The sequence below is a fragment of the Mesocricetus auratus genome, unplaced genomic scaffold (assembly GCF_017639785.1).
Source record: "Mesocricetus auratus isolate SY011 unplaced genomic scaffold, BCM_Maur_2.0 Super-Scaffold_100004, whole genome shotgun sequence".
NCBI lineage: Eukaryota > Metazoa > Chordata > Mammalia > Rodentia > Cricetidae > Mesocricetus > Mesocricetus auratus.
The window spans coordinates 86243343-86268503 of record NW_024429189.1 but is presented as its reverse complement, the minus strand read 5'-3'; the positions used below and the strand labels follow the sequence as shown (position 1 = coordinate 86268503).

Genomic DNA, 25161 nt, shown 5'->3' with positions numbered 1-25161 from the left:
TTTGTGGGGCTGGAGATGGCTCAGAGGTTAAAAGCACTGGCTGCTCTTCTAGAGGTATTGAGTTCAATTCCCAGCAACCACATGGTGGCTCACAACCATCTATAATGAGATCTGGTGCCCTCTTCTGGTGTGCAGCCATATATGCAGGCAGAAAACTCTATGCATAATAAATTTTCAAAATAAACAAACAAAAAAACAAATACATAATTTAAGGTCCAGGACAGCAGGGTCAAAATATCAAAAATAAATATGGTAAAAAAAGAAGTTTGTTGTGGAAGAGAAGTGGGTGGGTAGGATTGTAAGTACTTACTTGAAGATGGAGGTTTCTGTCCCACCTGGTCCCACAGCCGCTTTGCCCCAAATAAGTACACAGATGCTATGTTAATTATAAAAGTCTTGGCCGATATCTAGGACTTCTTACTGGCTAGCTCTGTCTTAATTATTAACCCAGAACTATTATGTATTTCTACATGACCTTATCTTACCTGGCATATCCTATCTTCACAGTCTCTACATGGGGTCTCTTGCCGCCACTTCTCTTGCCTCCCTCCCCAGAATTCTCCTCATCTCCTAGTCCCACCTATCTTCTTGCTTCTACTGGGCAATCAGTGTTTTATTCATCAACTAATAAGAGAAACATATATGCAGAAGGACATCCCCCATCACTTACCACTTACCTACAATAGCCATCTATATCCTGAGCAACTGATATTTAGAAAGACCTATCAAAGTGAAACAATATTTTATTTATGAAAATCATAAGCATTACACACAACTCAGAATCTCTACATGGCAGAGCAAGGAACTGAGAGCTATGTTTAGCTGTTCTCCTTTCTCTTACAGTTAATAAGGGTTAAGTCTGACAGAGGTGGTTGGTAACTTGTACAGCAGCAATTATCATTTTGTTTAGGATGGTACCAGGGGCCAAATCCAGGGTCAAGTGTGGGGTAGACAAAGCTGTACAACTGAGGCATACATTCTGCCCTGTGGCTTTTATTTAGCAAGTAGGAAGAGCTGAGGAATTGTATTTTAAAAATATAATGAGCGATAGTTGGCAATTACATGAAATGATCTGAAAGAGGCTCCTATAAACTAAAACATGTTTTACCTTGATAAAATATTGATCCATAACCAAATTAATAAGATTACTAGACTTTCCAGACTAGTGAGCAAAGAGGTGGCCTCTCCAGCCTCCCTCTGCCTGTGGATTTTATCTCACCCACAGACTCCTGCTAGGATCCTGCTGTGGCTTGCTGCCATGAGGGAAATGCTCTTGTCCAGGAAAGGACACAGGTTGACTCTGGTAGAACTAGCAGGGCCTTGACATGGAAAACCTATGGCAAGAATCAAAGGACAGGCCTCTTAAAAAGCAGAGTTGTATAGGACTTCAGGTGAAAAACACCTTAGTTATGAACTTTAAGGTGAGACAGTATTTTTCAGAGCTATAGCACATGAAGAACAGATACTCCACAAATTATGACTGAAAGTTATGGTAGAAAAAGAGCTTTTGATGAAAGTAGAGGAGAGTATAAACATATTTACAAAAGGAAAACAAGTTGGAAGTAAAGGAATGGACAGCATTACTGGGCTTTAGTCATAACCAGGTTTCTTCGAGCTTCCAACACCTTTGCTTTCCTCTCCTTTCGTTCTTGCTCATGTTTCTTTCGTTGTTCTTCCCTACGAGGGACAGACAGGTTACATGTTAGGCTTGACCTACATGCTCCAACAGACACTGTAAGGAATATACTGTTGACCTAGCATCTAGTTAAAAAGCATCTGGCACACACATGTAACAGACGGACTCCACTTACAGGTTCCAACATTTGTCAGCATTGTGTGCAAAGGCTACAGGCTATTATGTTAACTCAGCATTTTAAAGTCACACATGGAACAAGAACCAGAGAACTCCTTGGTGACTGAATTCAGTGCCTCTACTTCAAAAATTAGTTTTAAATGAGAAGTCTTATTCCTAGAAGTCAAACATATAGCTTGGCCACAGTACTACAACCATGGTCCACTGACTAGAGACAAGAAAAATACACCTCCAGGCTCAGGTTATCTTACAGGTAACAAAAGGTCTTGGTTGAAATGGGTATAGGCAAAAGGTTGATGATAGGTAACCTGTTTGGGGAGAATCCCAGGCAGTAAAATCTGATTCAGTCAAGACCAGCTGCAGCCCAGTGGACAGAAGGGAGCATTCTCAGGCCCATTCTTGGCTTGGAGCTGTGAGGCTTCACTTCTTTTTTTTTTTTTTTTGGTTTTTCGAGACAGGGTTTCTCTGTATTGTTTTGGAGGCTATCGGTCCAGCCCAGCCTCGAACTCACAGAGACCCGCCTGCCTCTGCCTCCCGAGTGCTGGGATTAAAGGCGTGTGCCACCAACGCCCGGCTTGAGGCTTCACTTCTAACATGCCTAGTTTGCTTGGGAGTGGAGAACTTGTGCCCGCCCATACTTGCACACTGGCATATGCAGGGATAGTTCCATGTGCGACAGGAAGACAGGTCCCACAGGAACATGAAGCAGTATTTGGGGTACACTGCAAACCCAGTTTAGAATCCATTTTGCTAGAGCTGAAAATACCTAACAAATTTACATTTTTAGATAGGCTATCATGGGCAGGCAGTGTTCATGTAAACCTTTAGTCCCAGCACTCAGGAGGCAGAAGCAGATAGATCTCTGAGTTTGAGGCCAGCCTGGTCTACACAGTGAGTTTCAGGACAGCCAGGGCTACACAGAGAAACCCCTTCTCAAAATAAAGGAAAAAAAAATCCCCCCAACAACAACAAAAAGGCTATTATATGTTCCAGTCCCCAGGCTCCTTTTAAAGAAAATCCTAACCCTGACTGACTCTAATGGTGACTTGCCTCAGGGATGAACTAGGTCTTCAGGGAGGAGGCTGTTAAAGACAGCAGAGCCCTTTCCCATTGACTAGTCATCACCTTCTTCCTTACTCTCAAGTGCACTCGTGTCATTTGCCATCTTGTAACACAGCATAAGATTCTACCAGCACTTGGCAGCACTCAGGCAGATCTCTGTGAGTTCAAGACCAGCTGGTCTACAAGAGCTATTTCCAGGACAGCCTCCAAAGCCACAAAGAAAACCCTGTCTTGAAAAACCAAAAAAAAAAAAAAAATTCTACCAACACCTTGAACTTCCAGAACTGAAGTCAAAATAAACTGTTCTCTGTAGAATGTCTAATCACAAGCATTTTGTTCTATCAACACAAAATAGAATACAATATTCTATCTGATACTATGAAATCCTATCCCTCACATGCTTTGGTGCGCTGTCTTTTGAAATGAGGAAATGTGTAATATGAGAGTTAATGTACTCACCTGGTGCGGAGATGAGGCTGTTTGTAAGTTTTCTTGTGGAGGCTAACTCTGCTTACATCCTCTTTCAGAGAACTATTCTCTTTAGACTGCCCCCAAGGTTTCAGTTTTCCTAGGTTAGGAAAAGGATAGTGTTAGGGTGCTTTTATTCACAACTATATTGTCTCCATCTTTTGGCTACTTGTCTATCATCAACATTTATATTTGGTTTGTAGATATTTACATATATTTTCTGCAATGTATATTGTGTTTGTATGAGTGAGTACAGACATGACAGGACAACTGTAGACGGCTGGGTCTTTCCACCAAGAGCTCTGGGAACAGAACTCCAGATGCTCAGGTTTATGCAGTAGGCCTCCAGTCACTCAGCAGCTCACTGACCCGTGTCTTATACCTGTGTGCATGTGCCATGCATGGGTGGGGGTCAAAAGATGACTTCCTGCAGTTGATTCTCTCCTCCCACCATGGAGGGCCAGGAATTGCAAACTCAGGCTGTCAGATTTGGTGGCAAGTGGCTTTACCTGTTGAGCCATCCTACTGGCCCCGGTGTCATTTTTTTTTAAACTCTGATGGCTCAGTGGCTTAAGAAAGCTTACTGCTCTTTTTTTTTTTTTTTTAATTTATTAAGTTTGCAGTGTTCTGCCTGCATGTATGTCTGCTGGCCAGAAGAGAGCACCAGATCACAGATGGTTGTGAGCCATCATGTGGTTATTGGGAATTGAACTCAGAACCTTTGGAAGAGCAGGCAGTGCTCTGAACCACTGAGCCATCTCTCCAGTCCAAGACTGCTTAATGCTCTTACAGAGGACCCAAGTTGCGTTCTCATCCCCCATGTCAGGTGGCTCACAATCCCCTATAACTCCAGTTCCAGGATATTTCAGGATACCTTCTGCCTCCCTGGACAACTGCACTTGCATCCACACAAACAGACAGCATTCATACCCTTTAAAAATCCAAGCAAATACTAATAATTAAATCTGTTATTGTTAATGTCATTATACATCAGACTGAAGAAAGCAATCAAAACCAAATAATTTATAACCAAATAAAATTGTATAAGTATTGTTTAATAGCATTACAGTAATTTCATATTTTTAAGATTTTTAAAGATGTTTTAATTATTTGTATATGCATGTGTGAGTATATGCCATCTGTATGGGTACTATGCACTTTATAGCTAGGAATGGCAGCTGAAACTAGTAATTCCACAGCGTGGGAGGCTGAAGGAAATGAAAGGCCATGACTTCAAGGGCACACTGGGATAGAGTGAGTTACAGACTGGCTTGGGCTATACAGTGAGACCCACAATCAAAAACCACTCTTTGCTTCCAGCCAACGCAGTGTGACAGGTTGGCTTCATGTCCCTGCTGCAGTGTCTTTCTGGCATGTTGGACTGTATCTGCCTAGAACTACTGTGACACAATGTAATGGGCCAGCCTCATGCTCTTGCCACATAGCCTTCTCCAGCAAAATATACCCTGTCTTTTAAAACAAACACCACAACCAAGACCAAACAACAAAAACCCCATGCAAAATAAAGTCAATCTGATACATACTTTAAGATTGTTAATAGTAGAACTAAAATGCTCTTTTAAAAAAAAGGTTAAAAGTAAATAAATAAAGTGAAGATTCCCTCAACTCTGAAGTTCAGTCATTCTTTGCTTGGAGCAAATTTGAGGACAACTAGAATACTTGAAGCCCTGTCTCAAAACAAAGGAGCAGAAACTCAAATTGGGATTCATTTACCCCTGTTTGTAATAGGCAAAGATGAAAAGGCTACACAGCCCACCTTTACGCTGACATCAATCTGCTGATAAGTAAGTTATGATCTTGGTAAACAAATGTATGAGCAGAATAAGCAGATCAGTTGGTTTTTGTTCAATGGAAAGTCTTTTTTTTTTTTTTTTTTTGGTTTTTCAAGACACGGTTTCTCTGTGGCTTTGGAGCCTGTCCTGGAACTCACGCTGTAGACCAGGCTAGTCTCGAACTCTGCCTCCCAAGTGCTGGGATTAAAGGCACTACCGCCCGGCCAGAAAAATCTTTTTAAGTCAGGGATTCATGTGGAAGCAGGGGCAGAAATTTCCATAGTAGGACTTTTCCCAATTTTTTCTCTTGTTTTGCAGTGTTCAGAGATCAAACTCAGAGTCTCATATCTGCCAGGAAGCAATTTACAATTTACTACTATATACATTATAATACTACACACACACACACACACACACACACACACACACACACACACACACACACCTTGTAGCAGCTTTGTCCTCCCAAACAATCCCATACCTTTGTGTGGCTTGTAGTTGAGGGGACGAGACAGACTTGCCTTGAGATCAAATGCCGGTTTCTTACTAGAGCCTGGAGTCTGCGTTGCTTCAGTTGTCAACTTGAATGGGGTAATAACTGAAAAACAAGCAAAACAAAAATACCAAACAAAACACCAAAGAACTTATTATCATTTTGGTTTTTGGGACATGGTTTTTCTGTGTAAAAGTCCTAACTGTCCTAGAACTCACACCTTAGACCCGATTGGCCTTGAACTCACAGAGAGCCACCTGCCTCTGCATGTCCCCTCCCTGGAGTGCTGGGATTAAAGGCATGCACCACCACACCCAGCTAGAACTTATCTAAACACACAAAAAAAATTATAGAGCTTAAAAGTGTATTTCTTAGGTTTTATGTATATGAGTGTTCAGCCTGCATGTCTGTACCATACACATCCCTGTGCCCAGGGACTATGGATCTCCTGGAACTGGAGTCATGGACAGTATGAACTGTCATATGAGTGCTGGGAATTGAATCCAGGTTCTCTGAAGAACAGCAAATACTCATAACTGTTGTTGGTTGTTTTTTACTCTTTTGGGGAGACCTGCCACCTAGCTCCCCCTCCAAAAAACATCACACATGGAGGTTTATTCTTAATTATGAATCCCAGCCTTAGCTTGGCTTGTTTCTTGCCAGCTTTCCTTAGCTTAAATCATCCCATCTACTTTTTGCCTCTGGGCTTTTCCCGTTCTCTTACTTCTGAAAATCTTACTCCATGGCTTGCTGTGTAGCTGTGTGGCTGGCCCCCGATGTCCTCCTCCTCCTCCTCTGACTATTTCTTTCTCCTCCCAGACTTCTTCTATTTACTCTCTGCCTACCAACCCCGCCTGTCCTTACTCCTGCTCTTCATTAGGACCATCCAGTGTTTCAGACAGGCAAAGAATCACAGCTTCACAGAGTTAAACAAATGTGACAGAAACAAAGTAATATTCCCCAACACATAACTACTGAGCTATCTCTCCAGCTCCCTGAATTATAGGTTTTAATCAAAGTTTCATTTTACCAATTAAAAGTATCTGCATTATGGGTGAAATGTTTTTGTTCCCATCTTTCATTCCCATGGGAAATGGAACACTGATTGAGAGGAGTCATTCCTGGTAAGTGGGAGTAGTGCATCAGAAAGAATCCCCACAGTGTATCCTAGCTCAGTGCGGTGGCTGAATAAAGATGACACCATCGGCTTCTATATTTTATGCTTCACCAGGGAGTAGAATTCCTTGAAGGGTTAGGAGGTGTTGCCCTGCGGGAGGAAATGTATCATTGAAGGTGGGCCCACGCCAGGCCCAGACTCTCTGCCTCCTGCCTGCAGAGCAGACTGTAGAACTCTCAGTTCTTTCCCAAGCACCATGCCTGCTGCCATGCTCCCTGCCAACATGAAACCGCAAGCCAGCCCCCACATAAACACTTTCTTTTATAAGAGTTGCCATGGTCATGGTGTTTCTTCATTGCAATACAGCAGGGACTAAGACACTTAGTTTGTCATTTGATCATATGTCTAGAAACCAGCAGCTTGGTACTTGAAGAGCCTTTGCTAGGTTCCAGCCAAACTAGAAGCCTAGCTTAGAATCACCTGCATTCTTTTGTTATAAGCCACTCAGCCTTTGGTAGTTTATTGTAACAGGTGGAATTCATTTGTATGGGTCATGGGATGTAGATGTTGGTCTCAAAAGTAGAAAAGAAGGGTTGTGAACTAGATGATGAAACTAACTACTGAGGTTTGTTCCCCAGTTAGCTGTCCCTGAATACTCTGAATGGTTCGACCTTTTCTAGGATCCCTAGGAGTATAGAAGTCTTGAAATAGCTGAGGGCTGGGGAAATGGCTCAGCAGATACAGATGCTTACAATGAAGCCTAACAAAACCTGAATTTGATCCCTGGGAACCCATGTGGTGGTAAGAGTGAGTCCCACAAGTTGATCTCAGATCTCCAAATGTATGCTCTGGCACGCATATGCATGCACATACATACATGAATCTTTTTTTTTTTTTTGGTTTTTCGAGACAGGGTTCCTCTGTATTATCTTGGAGCCTGTCCTAGAACTCGCTTGGTAGACCAGGCTGGCCTCGAACTCACAGAGATCTGCCTACCTCTGCCTCCTAAGTGCTGGGATTAAAGGCATGCGCCACCAATGCCCGGGTACATGAATCTTTTTTTTAATAAAAAAAGAGAAAAGCTGATAGCCATCACAGGGAGTGCCAGGACACGACTCTAACTGCAGCACTTGAAAGGTGAAGGCAGGAAGGTCTCAGCTACACAAGATTCTGTCTCAAAAAGCAAATAAAAAATGAATAAGAGGGCTGGAGTGGGTTGGAGCATGCACTGCTCTTCCGAAACCTGCGTTCAGTTCCCAGTACCCACATTAGGTGGTTCACAGCCACCTATAACTCCAGCTCTAGCAGGGAGCTGACAACTTTTGGACTCTGTGGACACCTGAACTCATATGCTCATATCTACCCACAGATACATACACATAATTAAAAGAAATGAATCTTAAAAATTAATTAAGCCAGCACATTTATAATCCTAGGACTCAGAATGCTGAGGCAGGAGGACTGTTGTGAAGTAGAGACCAACCTGGGGTACACATTCTATTCCAGGCCAACCTGGAACAGTGTAAAACCCTGTTTCAAGTAAATAAATAAAATAAAATAAATACATAGATAATGCATAGTATTATTAACTGAAATATATAAAAAAGAACCAATTTCATATGGGTGGAAAGTTATTAGTAATTATAGTTATTAGTAAAGTTAGTAAAGTTAAAATGAGGGCTGGGCGGTGGTGGCGCACACCTTTAATCCCAGCACTCGGGAGGCAGAGGCAGGTGGATCTCTGTGAGTTCGAGGCTGGGCTGGACCAACAGCCTCCAAAACAATACAGAGAAACCTTGTCTTGTAAAACCAAAAAAAGAAAAAGAAAAGTTAAAATGAGGATGGTGTAACTTAGGGTAAGCCTTATTGCTATAGTTGAGCACCAAATATTTACCATATTTTATATTTCTTTCTCTTCACAAGAGAAACTACTCAGTCATGTCCAATGTGAACATTTGTGAAGGAACAACTAAAATCAAGAGTCACTTAGTTAAACATAACAAAGGAAAGCTTATCTATTGCATTAATGGCTCAAAAGCAGGAGGAGTCAGAGTGGAGATGCCTTACACTGCAGCCAGAGCAGGAGGTGGTGTATACCCTTCAGCACACAAGTCTTGATCCTGTGTCTAGAACAAATTCCTACACTCCAGATCAAATGATATGTTCTGGAGGTACCTATATGTCTTTGGGGGATAAACTGAAATATATCCATGCCATTGAACTACCATAAAAATAACTGAACATATCTGGGAGGTGGTGGTGCACGCCTTTAGTCCCAGCACTTAGCAGGCAAAGGCAGGTGGATCTCTGTAAGTTTGAGGCCAGTCTGGTCTACAAAGCTATACAGAGAAACACTGTCTCAAAAAATCAACAACAACAACAACAACAAAAAAAACATGTTTGAATTCTGAAATATTCTGTTGAGTGAAAAAGTCACAGGAAAAAAAGTCAGACTTAAATTTTATTCATGTAAAATTCAAATCTGGCCGGGCAGAGGTGGCATATGACTTTAATCCCAGCATTCACTCCGGAGGCAGAGGCAGGTGGATCTCTGTGAGTTCTAGGTTAGCCTGGATAGGATCCAAAGCTACACAGAGAAACCCTGTTTCAAAGAGTAAAAAATAAAAAAATCTGGTAATGGGGGTGTGGCAGCAAAATAACATCCCATTTAACTGAGACCCTGAATTACTTAGCAGAGAGCACTCAGAATGAGGTAAACATTTTTGTCTGGGCCTCACATCTTTATGTCTAAGCAATGGTGAACCCTCTTGTTATTGTGAGATAGGTGCTATTCAGTCTTGAGCTCTTTGCAAAATGACACAGATATAGATATAACCATTTTTTCCTGATTACCCTGCCCACGTCATGTCTTCATGTCTAGAATGTCTATGTCTCCCTGGCACAGGGATCATAAGATGCTAATACATCCAGCTTTCTTTTGTTAGACAAAGGTCCTAGGAATTGAACTCAGGTCTCATGTTTGAAAGACAAGTGCTTTTATTCACTAAGTCATCCCCTAGCCCTGGATCCTTGAAGTTAACGTTCCTTTTTCCTGTTCAGTTAGGCCATGACCCCATTAGAAACCAAGTCTCCACACCGATTATCATCACCAACGACTTCTCTCTCTGAAGCAATGGACTGCCCTGATCTAGGCACCATGCTGACCATTTTCAAGGAATTCTAAGGAGAATCTAGATGTGTGTGCAGCAGGTGTGTGAGTTTATAGCTTATGTCTCTGGCATTTCCTTCTCCAGGGTAAATGAAAAATATGTTATGACATTTTTTTACTTGAGTTTATACATATGAAGAGACCTTAGAGAAAGAGGCATGCTTAATTTCACAAGTTACAAGGTTAAAGTTAAAACTGTTTTTTTTTACCTGCAGGAGTGGTCTTTAAAAAAGGCCTCTCAGAGGTTGTTAACTTGGGTGTCCTGAATACAGCCTGGCCTTTTGAAGCACTCCCAGGTAGGGTCACATGTGGAGACTTTCTGGCTGGAGTCTTGGTCAGTGAGCACTTATGTTCATTGTCTTTAGTAGCAGCTGAAAACCTAAATGCAATAATGGAGAGAAAGATGCGGGGGTTTATAAATGAAACCACTGGGCCCTCACCAGGTGGCAGATGAGCATCAGTAAAACCTTGCTATGTTAATCACCCACTCTCACACAAAAAGACTTGCTTCTGTTAACTTCCATTCTTTGTGTTTTGAAGGGTTGGAAAGGTATCGCAGCAGTTAAGAGCATTGTATGCACATACAGAGGACCCAGGTTCAGTTTCCAGCACCCACATGGCAGCCCAGAACCATCTGTGATTCCAGTTTCAGGGGATCTGACACCTGGCCAGCCCCTGCGAGCACAAGGCTCACAAGTGGTGCACACACATGCAGTCAAATGCTCACACACCAACTAATAAACCTTTTTGTTTGGTTGGTTGGTTGGTTTTTCGAGACAGTGTTTCTCTGTGGCTTGGAGGCTGTCTTGGAGCTTGCTCTTATAGACTGAGCTGGTCTTGAACTCACAGAGATTTGCCTGCCTCTGCCTTCCAAGTGCTGGGACTAAAGGCGTGAGCCATCACTGCCTGGTTAACTAATAAGTCTTTAAATAATAAATAAAATACGTTTCTGTATTTTCTGGTAATCTTGTGTTGGCCAATGACAGACTTTGAGGGGAATGGCTGTGGGACTCAAGGACCAGTGCAGGAAGCCATCAGAGATGACATACTTCACTTTTTCCTCCTGGCAACATCACATCAAAGGAATGGGAGACTATCCTACCAGAGATGCGATGGCAACATCTGCCTCAAATGATCTCATTTGGAGTGGAACATAAATGAACTCACTCTCTGCTCATGTCAGACATTATTTTTGTGATTGTGCTGGCTAGTTTTATGTCAACTGGACATAAGCTAGCAATATCTGAAAGAGAGAACCTCAATTGAGAAAATTACCTCCATAAAACCCAGCTATAGGGTATTTTCTTAATTAGTGATTGATGGGGGAAGGCCCAGCAAATTGTGGGTGGTGCCACCCCTGGACTGGTGGTCCTGGGCTCTATAAGAAAGCAGGCTGAGAAAGCCATGGAGAAGAAGCCAGTAAGCAGCACCCTCCATGGCCTCTGCATCAGCTCCTGCCTCCAGGTTCCTATCCTGCCTGAGTCCCTATTCTGACTTCTTCCAATAATGAACGAAGATGTGAAAGTGTAACCAAATAAACTCTTTTCTCCCCTTTACAGCAATAGTAACTGTAACTAAGACATAATTCTACATTTTAATATCTCTGAAAACAACAGGTGTGGTGGTGTGGGTTTGTAATCCTAGCAATGGGGAGGTAGAGACAGGTGGATTCCTGGGGCTGGTAAGTCCCAGACAAGGAAGAGACTCTGTCTCCAAAAAAGAACCATAAAAGGCCCATGTTGACCACTGGAGATTGTCTTCTACCCTAGAAACCTACATGTGCCTGCACACAGGCACGCACGCACATGCACACACCAATCCTAAAAGGCCCATGATGACAACTGGAGGGTGTCCTCTATCCAACAAACCCACATACATACGAGAAGCACATCTGAACACTGGTAGACCCCTTGTCTAGAATACCCAAGTCCCTGGATTTAAACCCCAATGGGACTATGTACACACCTGTACAATCCCTTAAGAAAAAAAATCTCTTTACCTGACATTCATTTTAGTTGCTGAAAGCACAGAGTGTTTTTCTGACCCCTTCAGACCAATAGTACCCTGACTTTCAGGGCCGTGGGACTGGTCTTGTGAGAACTGCTGCCTGGCGGGAGTACAGGGTACAGAGTATCTTCCTCTTGCTGGAACTGGGGTCACTAACCCTTTCTTCTCAAGCTGCTTTTGAAAGGAATAATAAGCACAATTTTAAATCTTGGTCTCAGGCCATCAAGGTAGCAAAAGTCTAATGACCTGCATTCCATCCCACAGCCCACATGAGAGAGGAAAGACCCAACTCTCACAAATGGTCCTCTGACCTCAACACACACACACACAATATAATTTCCAAGAACAGTAAATATTCTTCCAGAGGACTTAGGTTTAATTCCCAGTACCCACATGGCAGTTCACAAACATATGTAACTCCTATTCCAGAGGACCCAACCCTGCATCTCACCTCTATGGGCACCAGGCAGGTACATGGTACACATATTTACACATAGGCAAAACACTAAAATACTCATATATACAAAATAAAATAAATGAATTTGAAAAACCATTTTGTCTGCATACCTTTAGTTCATTAAGTGAGTTGTGTTCATGTAAGTGTTTCTTTTTTCTCACAATATATTCATCAATGGATTCCATTTTCTTAAAATGAGCCTCATGAAGCCTCTTAAAGTCTACAATGTATCACAATATGAAAAATAGTAAGATAAAAATCCATTTTAACCTTCCCTGTGTTTATATCAACATTTGATCTCTTTACTTTCCTGACATTCAACTTCAATACCATCTTGACTAACACATACTTCTAGAACACTCAGCTTTTGGAAACTCAGGGAAAGCACGTTCATCTTAGAGATCAAGCATTCACCATCTCTTACATATGAGTTTGGAGAACAAGACATTTGTCTTCTTCCACCTCAGCTAAGGGGCCTAAAGTACAGCCATTGCCACTTTACCCTGAGAAAGTCAGCCTGAGGGTCAGGTGCCCACTACCTAAATTTAGGAACCCGGAACAGTGCTGCATGAGCCCTGGTGCCACACCAGTGACTCTGGCTGCTGCAAGCCACCGCCTATTCAACAGGAGTCTAAAGGAGGCCAACCCACTGTGTTTCCTTGAGTACAAAACTTACTTGGGGTCGTGGCTGCAGTCCTCTTATTGTTTCCAAGTTTGAAAAGCCCATCCGTGCACAGAGATCTTTTTTCCAAAGGCCTCTTTGAATCTTTATTGTCTAAATACACAAATACAAAACAAATTAAAAATAAACATTTTTCCATTAAACTCTGTTGACTTAAATAATCAAAGATATAAAAAACTTACAAGAAATGTCTGTATTTGAGCCACAGAGAAACCCTGCCTCGAAAAAACAAAAAAACAAAAAAAGGAAAGAAAGAAGCACACAGATAAGGAGCCAGACAAAGAGGTGCATGTCAGCACTTGAGGCCGCAGAACAAGGAGTTCAAAATATCCTCAGTCACATAGTAAATTCCAGACCAATTCGGGCTAGATGAAATCATGTCTTTAAAAAAGGAAATCAAGGCTGGGCGCTGGTGGCACACACCTTTAATCCCAGCACTCGGGAGGCAGAGGCAGGAGGATCTCTGTGAGTTCGAGGCCAGCCTGGTCTACAGGGTGAGTTCCAGGACAGCCTCCAAACCCTGTCTCAAAAAACTGGAAAAAAAAAAAAAAGAAAATCCAAACAAAACAATAAAAGAATATACACTCTTCAACCAAAGACAGCCATGGGGAAAAAGTGTGTATGATAGAGACACAAACTAAGGGAAGACAGGAAGGAAAGAGGGAATGAGGAAAAACTAAGGGAAAAGTTGTCAAATGTTAACAGTTGGGAAACCTGAGTGACATTTTGCACCCAATTGTGGTGGTACCTGTAATGGCCATCATCTCCCTAATCCCTTCCTGTCTATCCTCTGGTGAGTCTCAGGGCCCAGGCAAGCAAAACACTCTTACACCTACATTTTAAAAATGCATAAGAAACAAAAACCTGCTAGTTGAAAAAGTTTAGACAGTGTCTCACTATGCTGTCCTGGCTAACCTGGAACTTATTCTTTAGACCACACTAGCCTTGAGCTCTAGAGATCTACCTCCTCAGTGTCCCAAATGTTAGGACTAAGGCAAGGTAGATAGACATTCACGATGTGAAAGGTGGGTGTCACCGCCCCATCAAAGCACCCTGGGTGAAGTAGTGATTGCATCAGTCTCCAGTTATGCAGAAGGTTAAAGAGAACAAAATGTGCTCTCCTGTCACCAAGGAGAGACTGACCCCCCCAAGCTCCCCAGAAACCTCATTTTGCTCTGGGTAAAAGTCATGGTTAAGGATGCAGGTCAGTCACTGAGCACTTATGCAGCAACTCAGGCTCCTAAGTTTGATCCCAGGACCAGATAACAAATGCTAAATATTCTGCATTTATTTCTAGGTTTTGTTTTGATTGTAAAACATGTGAAAATTCCAAGTGTGACTAGGGTGAACTGTGGTCCTCCAAAGATAAGTTAGTTCCCAAACTGTAGCACCTGTGATATCAACTCACTTAGGAACTGGGTCTCTAGATATTTAACCAATATTGTTTGGTAGGTTGTTTGGTAGGTGGTAACCCAGCAGGATGTGTGTCCTTAGAAGAACCCTTAAGGCTGAGGCAGGAAGACTGTGGTGAGTTTGAGGCCAGTGTGAGTTACAATGTCCTCGCACTAACTATCACCAGGTAAAGGAATAAGACAAATATTGTGTGATAACAGAGGCAGAGAGCAGAGCATGTGACATCAGGCAAAGGAACAACAGACAGGCATAGCCACTACAAGGTACAGGGAGAAAAGAAGGTACCCAGTGTCTCAGAAAAGCTGACTACACACTGACTTTAGATTTATAGCTCCTAAATATATACAACAATCTATTTCTGTTCTTTTTCTTGCTTTTCAGGTTTTTTCTTTTTTTGCTGTTGTTGCTGTTTTTTTAACACTTTTTTTATTATATATTTAAATTAGAAACAAGCTTGCTTTCCATGTCAGTCTCAGCTCCCTCTCCCTCCCCTCCACGCCCACTCCCTCCTCCAACCCTCCACCCCCAGCCCCCCACCCAGTTCCCACTCCATTCCCCAGGGAGGGTAAGGCCCTCCATGGGGGATCTCTAGAGTCTGTCATTTCATTCTGGGGAGGGACCAGGGCCTCCCCAAAGTGAACAAATTGAGAAAGCATCCCTCATTGTGGGATGGGTCCCCAAAGTCCATTTGTATGCCAGGGATAAATACTGATCTACTACCCAAAAACCCCATAGATTGCCTGAGTCTCCTCACTGACGCCCACATTCAGGGGGTCTGGATCAGTCCCATGCTGGCCTCGCAGTCATCAGGCTGGGATCCAAGATCTCCCCCTTGTTCAGGTCAGCTGTTTCTCTGGGATTCACCAGCCCAGTCTTGACCCCTTTGCTCATCACTCCTCCCTCTCTGTCGTGTTGTTGGTTTTTGAGACAGGGTCTTCTCTCTATTATATAGCTCTGGCTGTCCTAAAACTCACTCTGTAAATCACACTGGCCTCAAATTCACAAAGAGCTGCCTGTCTCTGTCTTCTGCATGTTGAGATAAAAGGAGTTTGTCACCATGCATGGTACAATTTCTGTATTTTCAAACTGCCTGGTTTGCATTTCTCAGAAACACAAGATCCCCTTGGCAATTTCAATTTGAAAATACTAGTTGACATACCATCAAACCCACTTTTTCCTGAGGAAGCTACACTCCCATCTTCTTGGCTCTGGTCTGGCAAAGAAGGAACTTTTGTAGTAGTTCTGAGGTCTTGATTTTCCTGTTTTCCTTGATTCTGTAATATAGTAGGATCACTTCTTTTCATCTCAGAATGATCCTGCAAAAAAATTTTGAAAGAAAAAAAAATCAAAAGAGTAACTGCTACCTTCTAAAAGCAGGGTATGAAAACAAGGTTTGTGTGTGGGGTAGGGGCCAGTCAGAGTGGTTTTATTTGACCTAGTGTTCTGAGACTATAATTTAAAAAATGGAGATACTAGAAGCCATTAGAAAGAATGGGAGATTTGTTCCTTATGGATAACAATTAATACTGGTTGTCCTGGAACTCAGTTCATAGACCAGGCTGGCCTCAAACTCACAGATATCTGCTGCTTCTGCTCCCGAGTGTTAGGATTAAAGGTGTGCACCACTGCAGCCTAGCAATAAATAAATCTTTGAAAAAAAAAACTTTATTTGATTTCTGTTGTTGTTGGGACAGGGTCTGACTATCATGAGTCCTTGAACTCATGATCCTTTTGCCTACACCTCCAGCATTGAGAGTACAGTTGTACACCTTCATGCTTGGAAATGAAGTTTCATTTGTATAAGGTACAAGAATGAAATCAGGGGACTAGAGGGATGGCTCAGCAGTTAAGAGCACTGAGGTCCTTAGTTCAGTTCCCAGAAACCATGTGGTGTCTCACAGCCATCTGTAATGGGATTCAATGCCCTCCTCTGGCTAGCAGAGGAACATGCAGACAGAGTACTCATATAAATAAATCTTAAAATCTTAAAAAAATAAAATCAGTGTAACCAAAGCAAGTGAAGAAGGCCCTTAGTTATTCAGCGTGACCAGACACTGCTCATAGATTAAGCACAGGATAATGATCAGACCAGGAGCAATAAAGAAAGAGAAGTGAAAACTGCACTTCAGGTTGGCTACTCTTTCCTATTCATTGCAGACCACCTATGTGAACAATACGTGAGCATTCACATTTATTCAATTTCCATATGAATTGCATGTGGGCGTATGTATGTGTGAGTATGCATACTGTGGATGTATGAATGCCAAAGGAGGGCATTGTGGGGTGGGGGGAGTGTGGCGTGGCATGTATGCGGTTGTGTATCTGTGTGTGGGCTCTCTGGTATTCTCTTTGTTCCTCTCAGGCAGGATCTCTCACTGAGCTTGGAGATCTTGTTTTTAGGTTAGACAGGCAGCCCTGGAGATGCTGTTCCCACTGCCCTCAGAGCTAGAGTTACAGGCGTTCATGAGACCACATCTGGCTTTCACATGGGTACTAGGATCTAAACTCCAGAGCTGCAGCACTGGGGTGTGGTGGGGAGTACAGTAGACACAGGTCTGCACTTTTGAGGGACTTGCACATAGTATATATTTCCAGCCACCAGGCTCATAAGGGAAGGAAAAATGGAAGCTCACTAAACACATGCCAGTTATGGTAGGTTATGGTAGCTATTGTGGCTTCTCTTTAGTTTGCACAGTTCCACTCACCTGGAAGTCAGGAATTCCATGGATTGTCTTGTGCTTCCTTCTGGTTTTGGTGACATGATCAACAGGTTCCTGCCCAGCTTGCTCGCTGCAGTTACTGTGTATCTCAGTCTCATCATAGGAGAATGCAGAAGCCTGGTTCTCATCCTGGAAAAGAAGGAGACAGTATAAGCCAGGTCCTGTATACATGGACACTAGTAATTTCATCCTAAGCCAAAGTAACTTCTCACAGATAAAAATAAGGAAATAGCACTTGAATTTTCAAAAACTAAAAAAGTATAACACTACTACATGAATACAGTATGGTCAGAAAGCAGGGCATCCAAACAGACATGCTTATATAAGAAATCATTGTTAGCTGGACAGTGGTGGCGCATGCCTTTAATCCCAGCACTCGGGAGGCAGAGGCAGGTGGATCTCTGTGAGTTTGAGGCCAGCCTGCTCTACAGAGTGAGTTCCAGGAGAGCTACAACTGTTGCACAGAGAAACTCTATTCTGAAAAACAAACAAAACAAACAAAGACATCATTATTAATGGCTTACATATATATATATATTAGTGAGAAGGTTCTTTTCATTACTGAATATCTAATATTATTAGCTGTATTTATTATAATTGTGTTATAAGGAGAAAAAGTTGGTTTTTTCCCATACCACAAAGAATCTGGATGGATTATAGCTATTTCTCAGATTTAGGGAGCAAATCTAGGTATCCCATATGCTAGGCAATTACACTAGGGGTGAACTTATCCAGCCCTCCCCCCTTTTTTTTCTTCTTGTTTTGAGATAGGGTGTCATTAAGTTACCCTAGCTGATTTGGACTTTTGACCCTCCTGTCTCAACTTCCTGAGTGCTGAGTTATAGCTGTGGTTCTAACACATGGGTCTGAGTTGTTTTTTTCTTTTTAGATAAACATATATGAATATGGCTTTAATAGATATATGTCTCCACTGCCCAGAAAATATATTAACTACAAGATTTAGAAATTATGGGGGCTGGAGAGATGGCTCAGAGGTTAAGAGCACTGACTGCTCTTCCAGAGGTCTTGCGTTCAATTCCCAGCAACCACATGGTGGTTCACAACCATCTACAATTCAATCTGATGTATATGTAATAAATAAATATCTTTTAAAAAAGAAAGAAATTATGTAGTTCAGTGGTAAAACACTTGCCTACTATGTACAAAGTCCAGAGTCTGGCCCTCAGTACCTTGGAGATGGGGCAGGTGTCACATTCAAAAACAACTATGAAAAGCAATTATTTCTCTCAGCCTTGCTCATTGCTAATGCTTAAGTGCAGTAGGTTCCTCGTTTGTGTCTAGGGAACCCTGGCACACTCACTCGTAATTTCAGGGTTTATATTAAAATGCGGCTTATTTCTACTCTTGCCTTGCCACTTTCTTCCTAGTAGAATATAACACTTTAGTCAGAGTACCACCTTTATAGCCTTAAATATACCTCCAAGTGTTCTGTTACAGGCAACACATCTTATAAGCTGTAGGGATAAACATTTTTAGTTACCCCTCTCCTTCCTAGCCTTTTAAACCTTTTTTCTTTTAACCTAGTGCTTAGAAATTGAGCACAGGGCTCCACGCATGCGTGCTCCACCACTGAGCTAAGGCCATAGTTCCCTACTTCTCAATTTGTGTCATCTGTTGTTTCTTTTCTTTCTGTTTTTGGTTTTTTGAGACATGGCTTCTCTGTATTGCTTTGGAGCCTGTCCTGGAACTCGCTCTACAGACCAGGCTGGCTTTTGAACTCACAGAGTTCCACCTGCCTCCCGAGTGCTGGGATTAAAGGTGTGCGCCACCAGTGCCTGGCAGAATTTTTTTTTTTTTTTTTTTTAGTTTTTCGAGACAGGGTTTCTCTGTATTGTTTTGGAGACTGTCCTGGAACTTGCTCTGTAGACCATGGTGGCCTCGAACTCACAGAGATCTGCCTGCCTCTGCCCCCCAAGTGCTGGGATTAAAGGCGTGCGCCACCAATGCCCGGCCAGAAAAAAAATTTTAAGATGATTTCCCCCTCTTTTTCTGTGCATTGGTGTTTTGTCTGCATAGATGTCTGTATAAAGGTGTTGGATCTTCTGGAACTGGAGTTACGGGCAGTTGTGACCTACCATGTGGATGCTAGGAATTGAACCCAGGTCTTCTAAAAGATCAGCCAGTGCTCTTAAACACTGAGCCATCGCTCCAAAGTAGAGAGCATTTCATATGGCAGGATTCTAATACTAGGTCTGTAGACGGAAGGAGTACATTATGTCCTAGGTCCCTTGAATGCCCAAAGGCAGCACCTGGTCTTTGCTTCACAGCCACTTATCCTCCACACACTCCCCACATGGAGGAGGAGTGGACTTCTTTGTATCCTGCCTATCAGAGCAAAATAGTTGAGCACAGATGCACACACCTGTAATCCTAGGTACTTGGGTAAGACAGGGTCTCAAATTTGAGGCCAGTCTGGGCTACATAGGAAGACCTTGCCTATAAACAAACAAACAAATGAATAAATGGGGCTGGAAAAATGGGTTGTTGCTCTTTCAGAAGGTCAGTGTTCAATTTCCAACCCCTAACTATCTATGACTCCAGTTACAGGGGATCCAATGCCCTCTTCTGACCCCACTGGGCACTAGGCTCACACATGGTGCACAGATATACATGCCGGTAAAACACCCATACACATAAACATAAATCAAGTGTAGACAGGGGTGAAGTATTGCAGAAGTAGAATAATTTCAAATGATGCAAGATCCTTGAAACTCTTAAGAAACTGTATAGTTGATGAAGAACAAAAACAAAGGGTACCAGTTAAAGAACAAAGAGCCAAGAGCAGTAGGAAGAGACATCCTGATAGACCTATAGACCTATGAGCTAACCCACAATAAGTTCAGGATAGAAGGCAATGAAGACAACAGGAATATCAGAATGCAGCAAATGGGCAAGGTGTGGTGGCTAGAACCTTAAATTCCAGCACTAGGACGCAGAGGCAGGTACATCTGTTTCAGGCCATATTAGTCTTCATAGAGTGTTCCAAGCCAACCAGAGTCACACATACTCACACCCACACCCCTAGGAAAACAGCAGATGAATAAGAAGAATAGTAAAAATTTCAAATTTGGGCATGGTGGTACATACCCATAATCCCAACATTCTAGAGGGTTAGAAGGTCAGGGTCAAATTTGAGGACAGTTTGGCTATGAGAGACCTTGTCTCAAAACAAAAGCAACATTTTCAAAGATGGAGATGGAGATGTCTTAGCAGTTAAGAGCACTTTCTACTTTTGCAGAGGGCTGAAGTTTAGTTCCCAGTACACCACACGCCAGGCAACTCCCAACCTCCTGTAACTCCAGCTTCTGGCTCCCAAAGGCACAAGCATGTTCTTGATCCTCTCCCTCTCTTACTATACACACACAAATACATTTATAAAGAAACAAAATGGGAATGGGGAGATAGTTCAGTGGTTAAGAACACTTGTTCTTACAGAGATCTTATTCCCATATAATAAACAAACCTAAAACAATAACAAAATGAAATCAGATCTGCTATTTAACCTTTAATTAAACTTTATGACTTTAAGTCGTTTGTATACTACTCCTCTCCTGCTGTCTCTTTTATCTTACAACCTATACTTAACTTTTGCTTCCCTTGTTTTTTGTTTGTTTTCTTTTTGTTTGTTTCGTTTTTTCAAGACAAGGTTTCTCAGTGTAGCCCTGGCTGTCCCGGAACTCACTCTTTAAACCAGGCTGGCCTCAAACTCAGAGATCTATCTGCCTCTGCCTCCAGAGTACTGGGATTAAAGGCATGCACCATTAGGCCCAGCCTTTGGTTTTCTTTGAAGACAGGGTCTTACATGAGCTTAGGTTGGTATTGAACTCATGAATTTCCTACCTCAGTCACTGGAAGGCTGGATTATAAGCATGTGTCATGACACACAGGTCTTATGCATTTGCTTAAAGATTTCTTATTCATTACATAACATGGCATTTTCATCATTTATAACAATAATGAGACAGTTCAGTCCCTGGTCCTATTACTAATGATGATAACATCATCTGATAATAAACATCACACCTTTTTCTTTGTTTTTGTTTTCTTGAGCTAGGGTCTGTGCCAGCCCCACCTTCCAATAGTAGGCTTATAAGTATGAGCCTTTACACCAGCTACCACATCTTAAGTCATCACTAATAAGTATTAATTGCTCATTAACTAAACACAGTATTTCACTAGCCGATAAGCAATGAAGAACATCACTCACCTGACTTTCATTCTCTTTCCTTGTTTCTGCATTCAGATGGGCTTTCAAGGCTCTTAACAACTTGTCTGCCTGTAGAAAAGAACAGCTCATCATCACATTCAAAGTCTAACAGGTAGGAAAGGCATGCCAGACACCTCTTTTTCTCTGTTTATTGCATGTGCTCTGGTTGTGCTGACAGACTAGAACAGAATTAAAGTTCACACCCCAGAGGCAAAATCCGGTGAAGACATTCAATGAGGTATATGAGGAAGCTTTGCATGTTGTGGGTTTGATAGGACCAATGTCAGCAGGTGATGGGAGGCCCCAGCTTCAAGATGGATGTCCTGCCCGAGGCTGCTGAGACTGTGAGAAAGAAGAAGAGAGGGTCAAACAGAGGACCAGATGGAGAAAAAGCAAGGGAAAGAAAACATCAGGACAGATGAGGACTAAGTTCGCATGGCTGGAACACTGAACCAACAGAGAAGAGGGTGAGAAAAAAGTTGGAAAGGTAAGCCGGGCGGTGGTGGCGCATGCCTTTAATCCCAGCGCTTGGGAGGCAGAGGCAGGCCAGTCTCTGTAAGTTTGAGCTAGTTCCAGGACAACTAGGGCTGTTACACAGAAAAACCCTGTCTGGGTGGGGGGGAGTTGGAAAAGTAGGCAGGATCCCAATTTTGCTAGCTAGGCCTGCCTCATAGGCTTCTTGAGTGTAAACTTTGTCCTTGTGGCAAAAAACAGTCTTTGAAGAGTTAGCTTGGGGCAGCAGGTGACTAACTGGATTCGTAGGAAATCAAAACTGTGGCCTGGACTGTAGAGATGGATGAAAACCTTCAAAGGCAGTAAGTCAGCAGGAATATCAAGTTGACTAGGAAACTGTTTTGGGCCGAGTTTCTCTGGTGGATAGTGGTATCTTGTAGTGAGGGCCCCCCACCCCCCAGGCAGGGTTTCTCTGTAGTGCGCCACCAATGCCTGGCATAGTGAGGGTCTTACAAGTCCTTGTGAAAGAGGGAAGTCCTGGGTTCACTTTCCATTCTAGAAAAATTTCTCTATTCTTTTCTGGAAGCCAAATACTGATCTGACTGGCTTTCCTTTTTTAAAAGGTAAAATGGAGTCAGGCATAGCAGTTCCCTGAGATTTCTAGGTCAACCTGGGCTCCAGAATGAGACCCTATTTCAAAACAATTCAAGATCAAGTATATTTATTAGGTTCTTTTTTTCCCTATTACACTGAGGTATGCAGTTGAGGGTCAAACACTTTTTAAAAAATAATAATTTTATTTGTATTTAAAAAAATTCTTAGCTGGTCATGGTAGTACATGTTTTTAATCCTAGCACTCAGGAGACAGAGGCAGGCAGATCTCTAGGAATTTAAGGCCAGCCTGATCTACCTAGTAAGTTCCAAGACAGTCAGAGCTATATAGTGAGACTTTGCCTCAAAATAAAAAAAGAATAAAATAACAAAAATTTTTGCTTTGTTTTGTTTTGTTTTTCTTTTCAAGACAGGTTTCTGTGTAGTCCTGGCTGTCCTGGGACTTGGTCTGTGGACAAGACTGGCCTTGAACTCACAGTGATCTATCTGCCTCTGACTCCTGAGTGCTTGGGATTAAAGGCAATGTGCCACTATTGTCTACCTTTAAATTTTTTTTAGTTTAGATATAATTACATAACCTGCCTCTGCCCATTCCTTTCCTCCCTTCAATCTCTATTCATGTATCTGGCCTTGCTCTCTCTCAAATTCATGATCTTTTAAAAAAAATTGTTGTTACACATAACACAACACACACACAGAGTATGTAAGTACAACATGCTCAGCCCATGTTTCATGTATGTATATGAGTCTATACACTTAAGATGGGCTCAACCTCTGAGCTTGGCTTTCCTTCTCACAGAACTTTCATTAATCAGTAGTTAATGGCAAAGTTTGGGATTTGCCTGCCCTTTAAATACAGAAGTTTTGTTGGGGCCTGAGACTAAGTCATATGCTTCAACTCTGCATGATATCATCTAACTATTAATAAAATGGCTCTTATTTCCTATACAATAAATCTGAGGTTTCCTCTCACCAGACATAATCCAGGTCTTTGTTTCAGGCTCACCTTGAACCCAGAGCTCTGCCTGACTCTGCCTCCTGGGTGCTTCAATTAAAGGTCAGTGCCACCACGACCCAGCTAGGTGCAAATTTTATTTATTTACTTTGTGAATGTGTGTGTGTGTGTGTGTGTGTGAGTACTTGGGCAAATGTGGACAATTCAGAATTCAGAGAACGATTCTGTAGAGTTGATTCTTTCCTTTGGCTATGTGGGTCACAACACCGGGTATGTATTAAGCTCTGTTTTAGGATCGAGAGAGACTGGTGAACAGAACAGTCAAGGCTTCTGCTGCTTCCCATTGGACTAATGTGAAAATAGCTTATTAATCACTTAAGTTAGAATTAACACATCAGAAGCCGGGTGTTGGTGATGCATGCCTTTAATCCCAGCACTCGGGAGGCAGAGGCAGGTGGATCTCTGTGAGTTCAAGGCCAGCCTGGTCTACAGAGTGAGTTCTAGGACAGCCAGGACTGTTACACAGAAAAACCCTGTCTTGAAAAACAAACAAAAAAATCCACAAGATAGCAAATACCTGAGGGCCTAAGCTTTACTCATTAAGTTGTGTAACTCAGAAACATTTCCCAGTACTCTTCATTGCCATTCAGACAAATCTGAGGGGCATCTATGGTCTCACTATTCTGTTTAAACCACTTAGAAACATTTGTGATAGAGGCTGGAGAGATGGCTCAGAGGTTAAGAGCACTGGCTAGTCTTCCAGAAGTCCTGAGTTCAATTCCCAGCAACCACATGGTGGCTCACAACCATCTATAATGAGATCTCATACCCTCTTCTGGCATGCATGCCAGAACACTGTATGCATAATAAACAAATAAACAAATCTTTAAAAAAAACATTTGTGATGACAGACATTTATTGTAAATATTAGCTTGCTGTATAAATCTATGGGGTACACATGTGGGCAATCTCAACTGCAACATAGTAAGTCTCACAATGAATCACGTTTTCTTTGAACACCTTGCAAAAGTCCAACCGGTTTTGAAAAAAAAACACCATCACAATAACGATCATACTATATCCTGATGGCTAGGCATCCCAATAAAGGCCCATGAGACTCTAGGTACTATCACAGTTTACTTAATAGTAATAATTTGGAAGATTTCCAGAAGCCAATTCAACTTTTTCTAATAACCGGCTTTAGACATTACATTTATTATGTCTTATGGGCCTGCGTTTCCATCTGGTAGCAGGAAAGTATCATTAGAGTTTCCAGTAAGAGGCCTTTATGAGTTCCTGCCTCCAAATAAAATAACAGATATATCTTCTCTTTCGTTTAACAAATTCCAGCCAACGTGAACCAAACCCGCTCACCCAAAACCAGAGTCCCCCACACCCTAGGTCTCTTCTACCCCGCCCACCCATCTGCCCGCACCACCAGTCAGCACCGTACCCTCAGGTTAGCCCGGAGGCCCAGCCGTTTGGCTAAATTTTGCAGGTCGCTGTACTTGAAAGAGTCCAACTCCTCAGCAGAGGGGACGGTCATCGCGTTCTGCAATCGCGGCGACACTCAGAAAAACAACAACTCAAACAGGACCGTTCAAAACTGGCGCCACCCAAGGCGTTGACAAGCCGACTTTTATATTCAGTTTAAATGGAGGCTGCTGCACGTCCATTGGTTGAACGCCTCGAGGGCGGGGTTTCCGATACTGGCCAATA

The 25161-nt window shown here is 42.4% G+C and overlaps 1 protein-coding gene across 2 annotated transcripts; it reads right to left on the bottom strand.

Annotated features, from left to right (window-relative positions):
* Positions 1–725: 725 nt before the first annotated feature.
* Nusap1 (nucleolar and spindle associated protein 1) lies at positions 726–25144 on the bottom strand. 2 transcript variants are annotated; one of them, XM_021230788.2, is made up of 11 exons: positions 24896–25144; positions 21423–21491; positions 17180–17323; positions 15634–15790; positions 13056–13154; positions 12490–12599; positions 11915–12093; positions 10125–10294; positions 5618–5734; positions 3335–3443; positions 726–1677 (listed from the first exon to the last, which is right to left on the bottom strand). In XM_021230788.2, exons 1-11 carry the CDS (start codon positions 24986–24988, stop codon positions 1581–1583), a joined length of 1344 nt encoding a protein of 447 aa, XP_021086447.1. In that variant the 5' UTR covers positions 24989–25144; the 3' UTR covers positions 726–1580. The 2 variants fall into 2 exon arrangements, with proteins under 2 accessions (XP_021086447.1, XP_012975403.1); XM_013119949.3 differs by having other exon boundaries at positions 11915–12096; positions 24896–25142.
* Between the last annotated feature and the right edge of the window lie 17 nt (positions 25145–25161).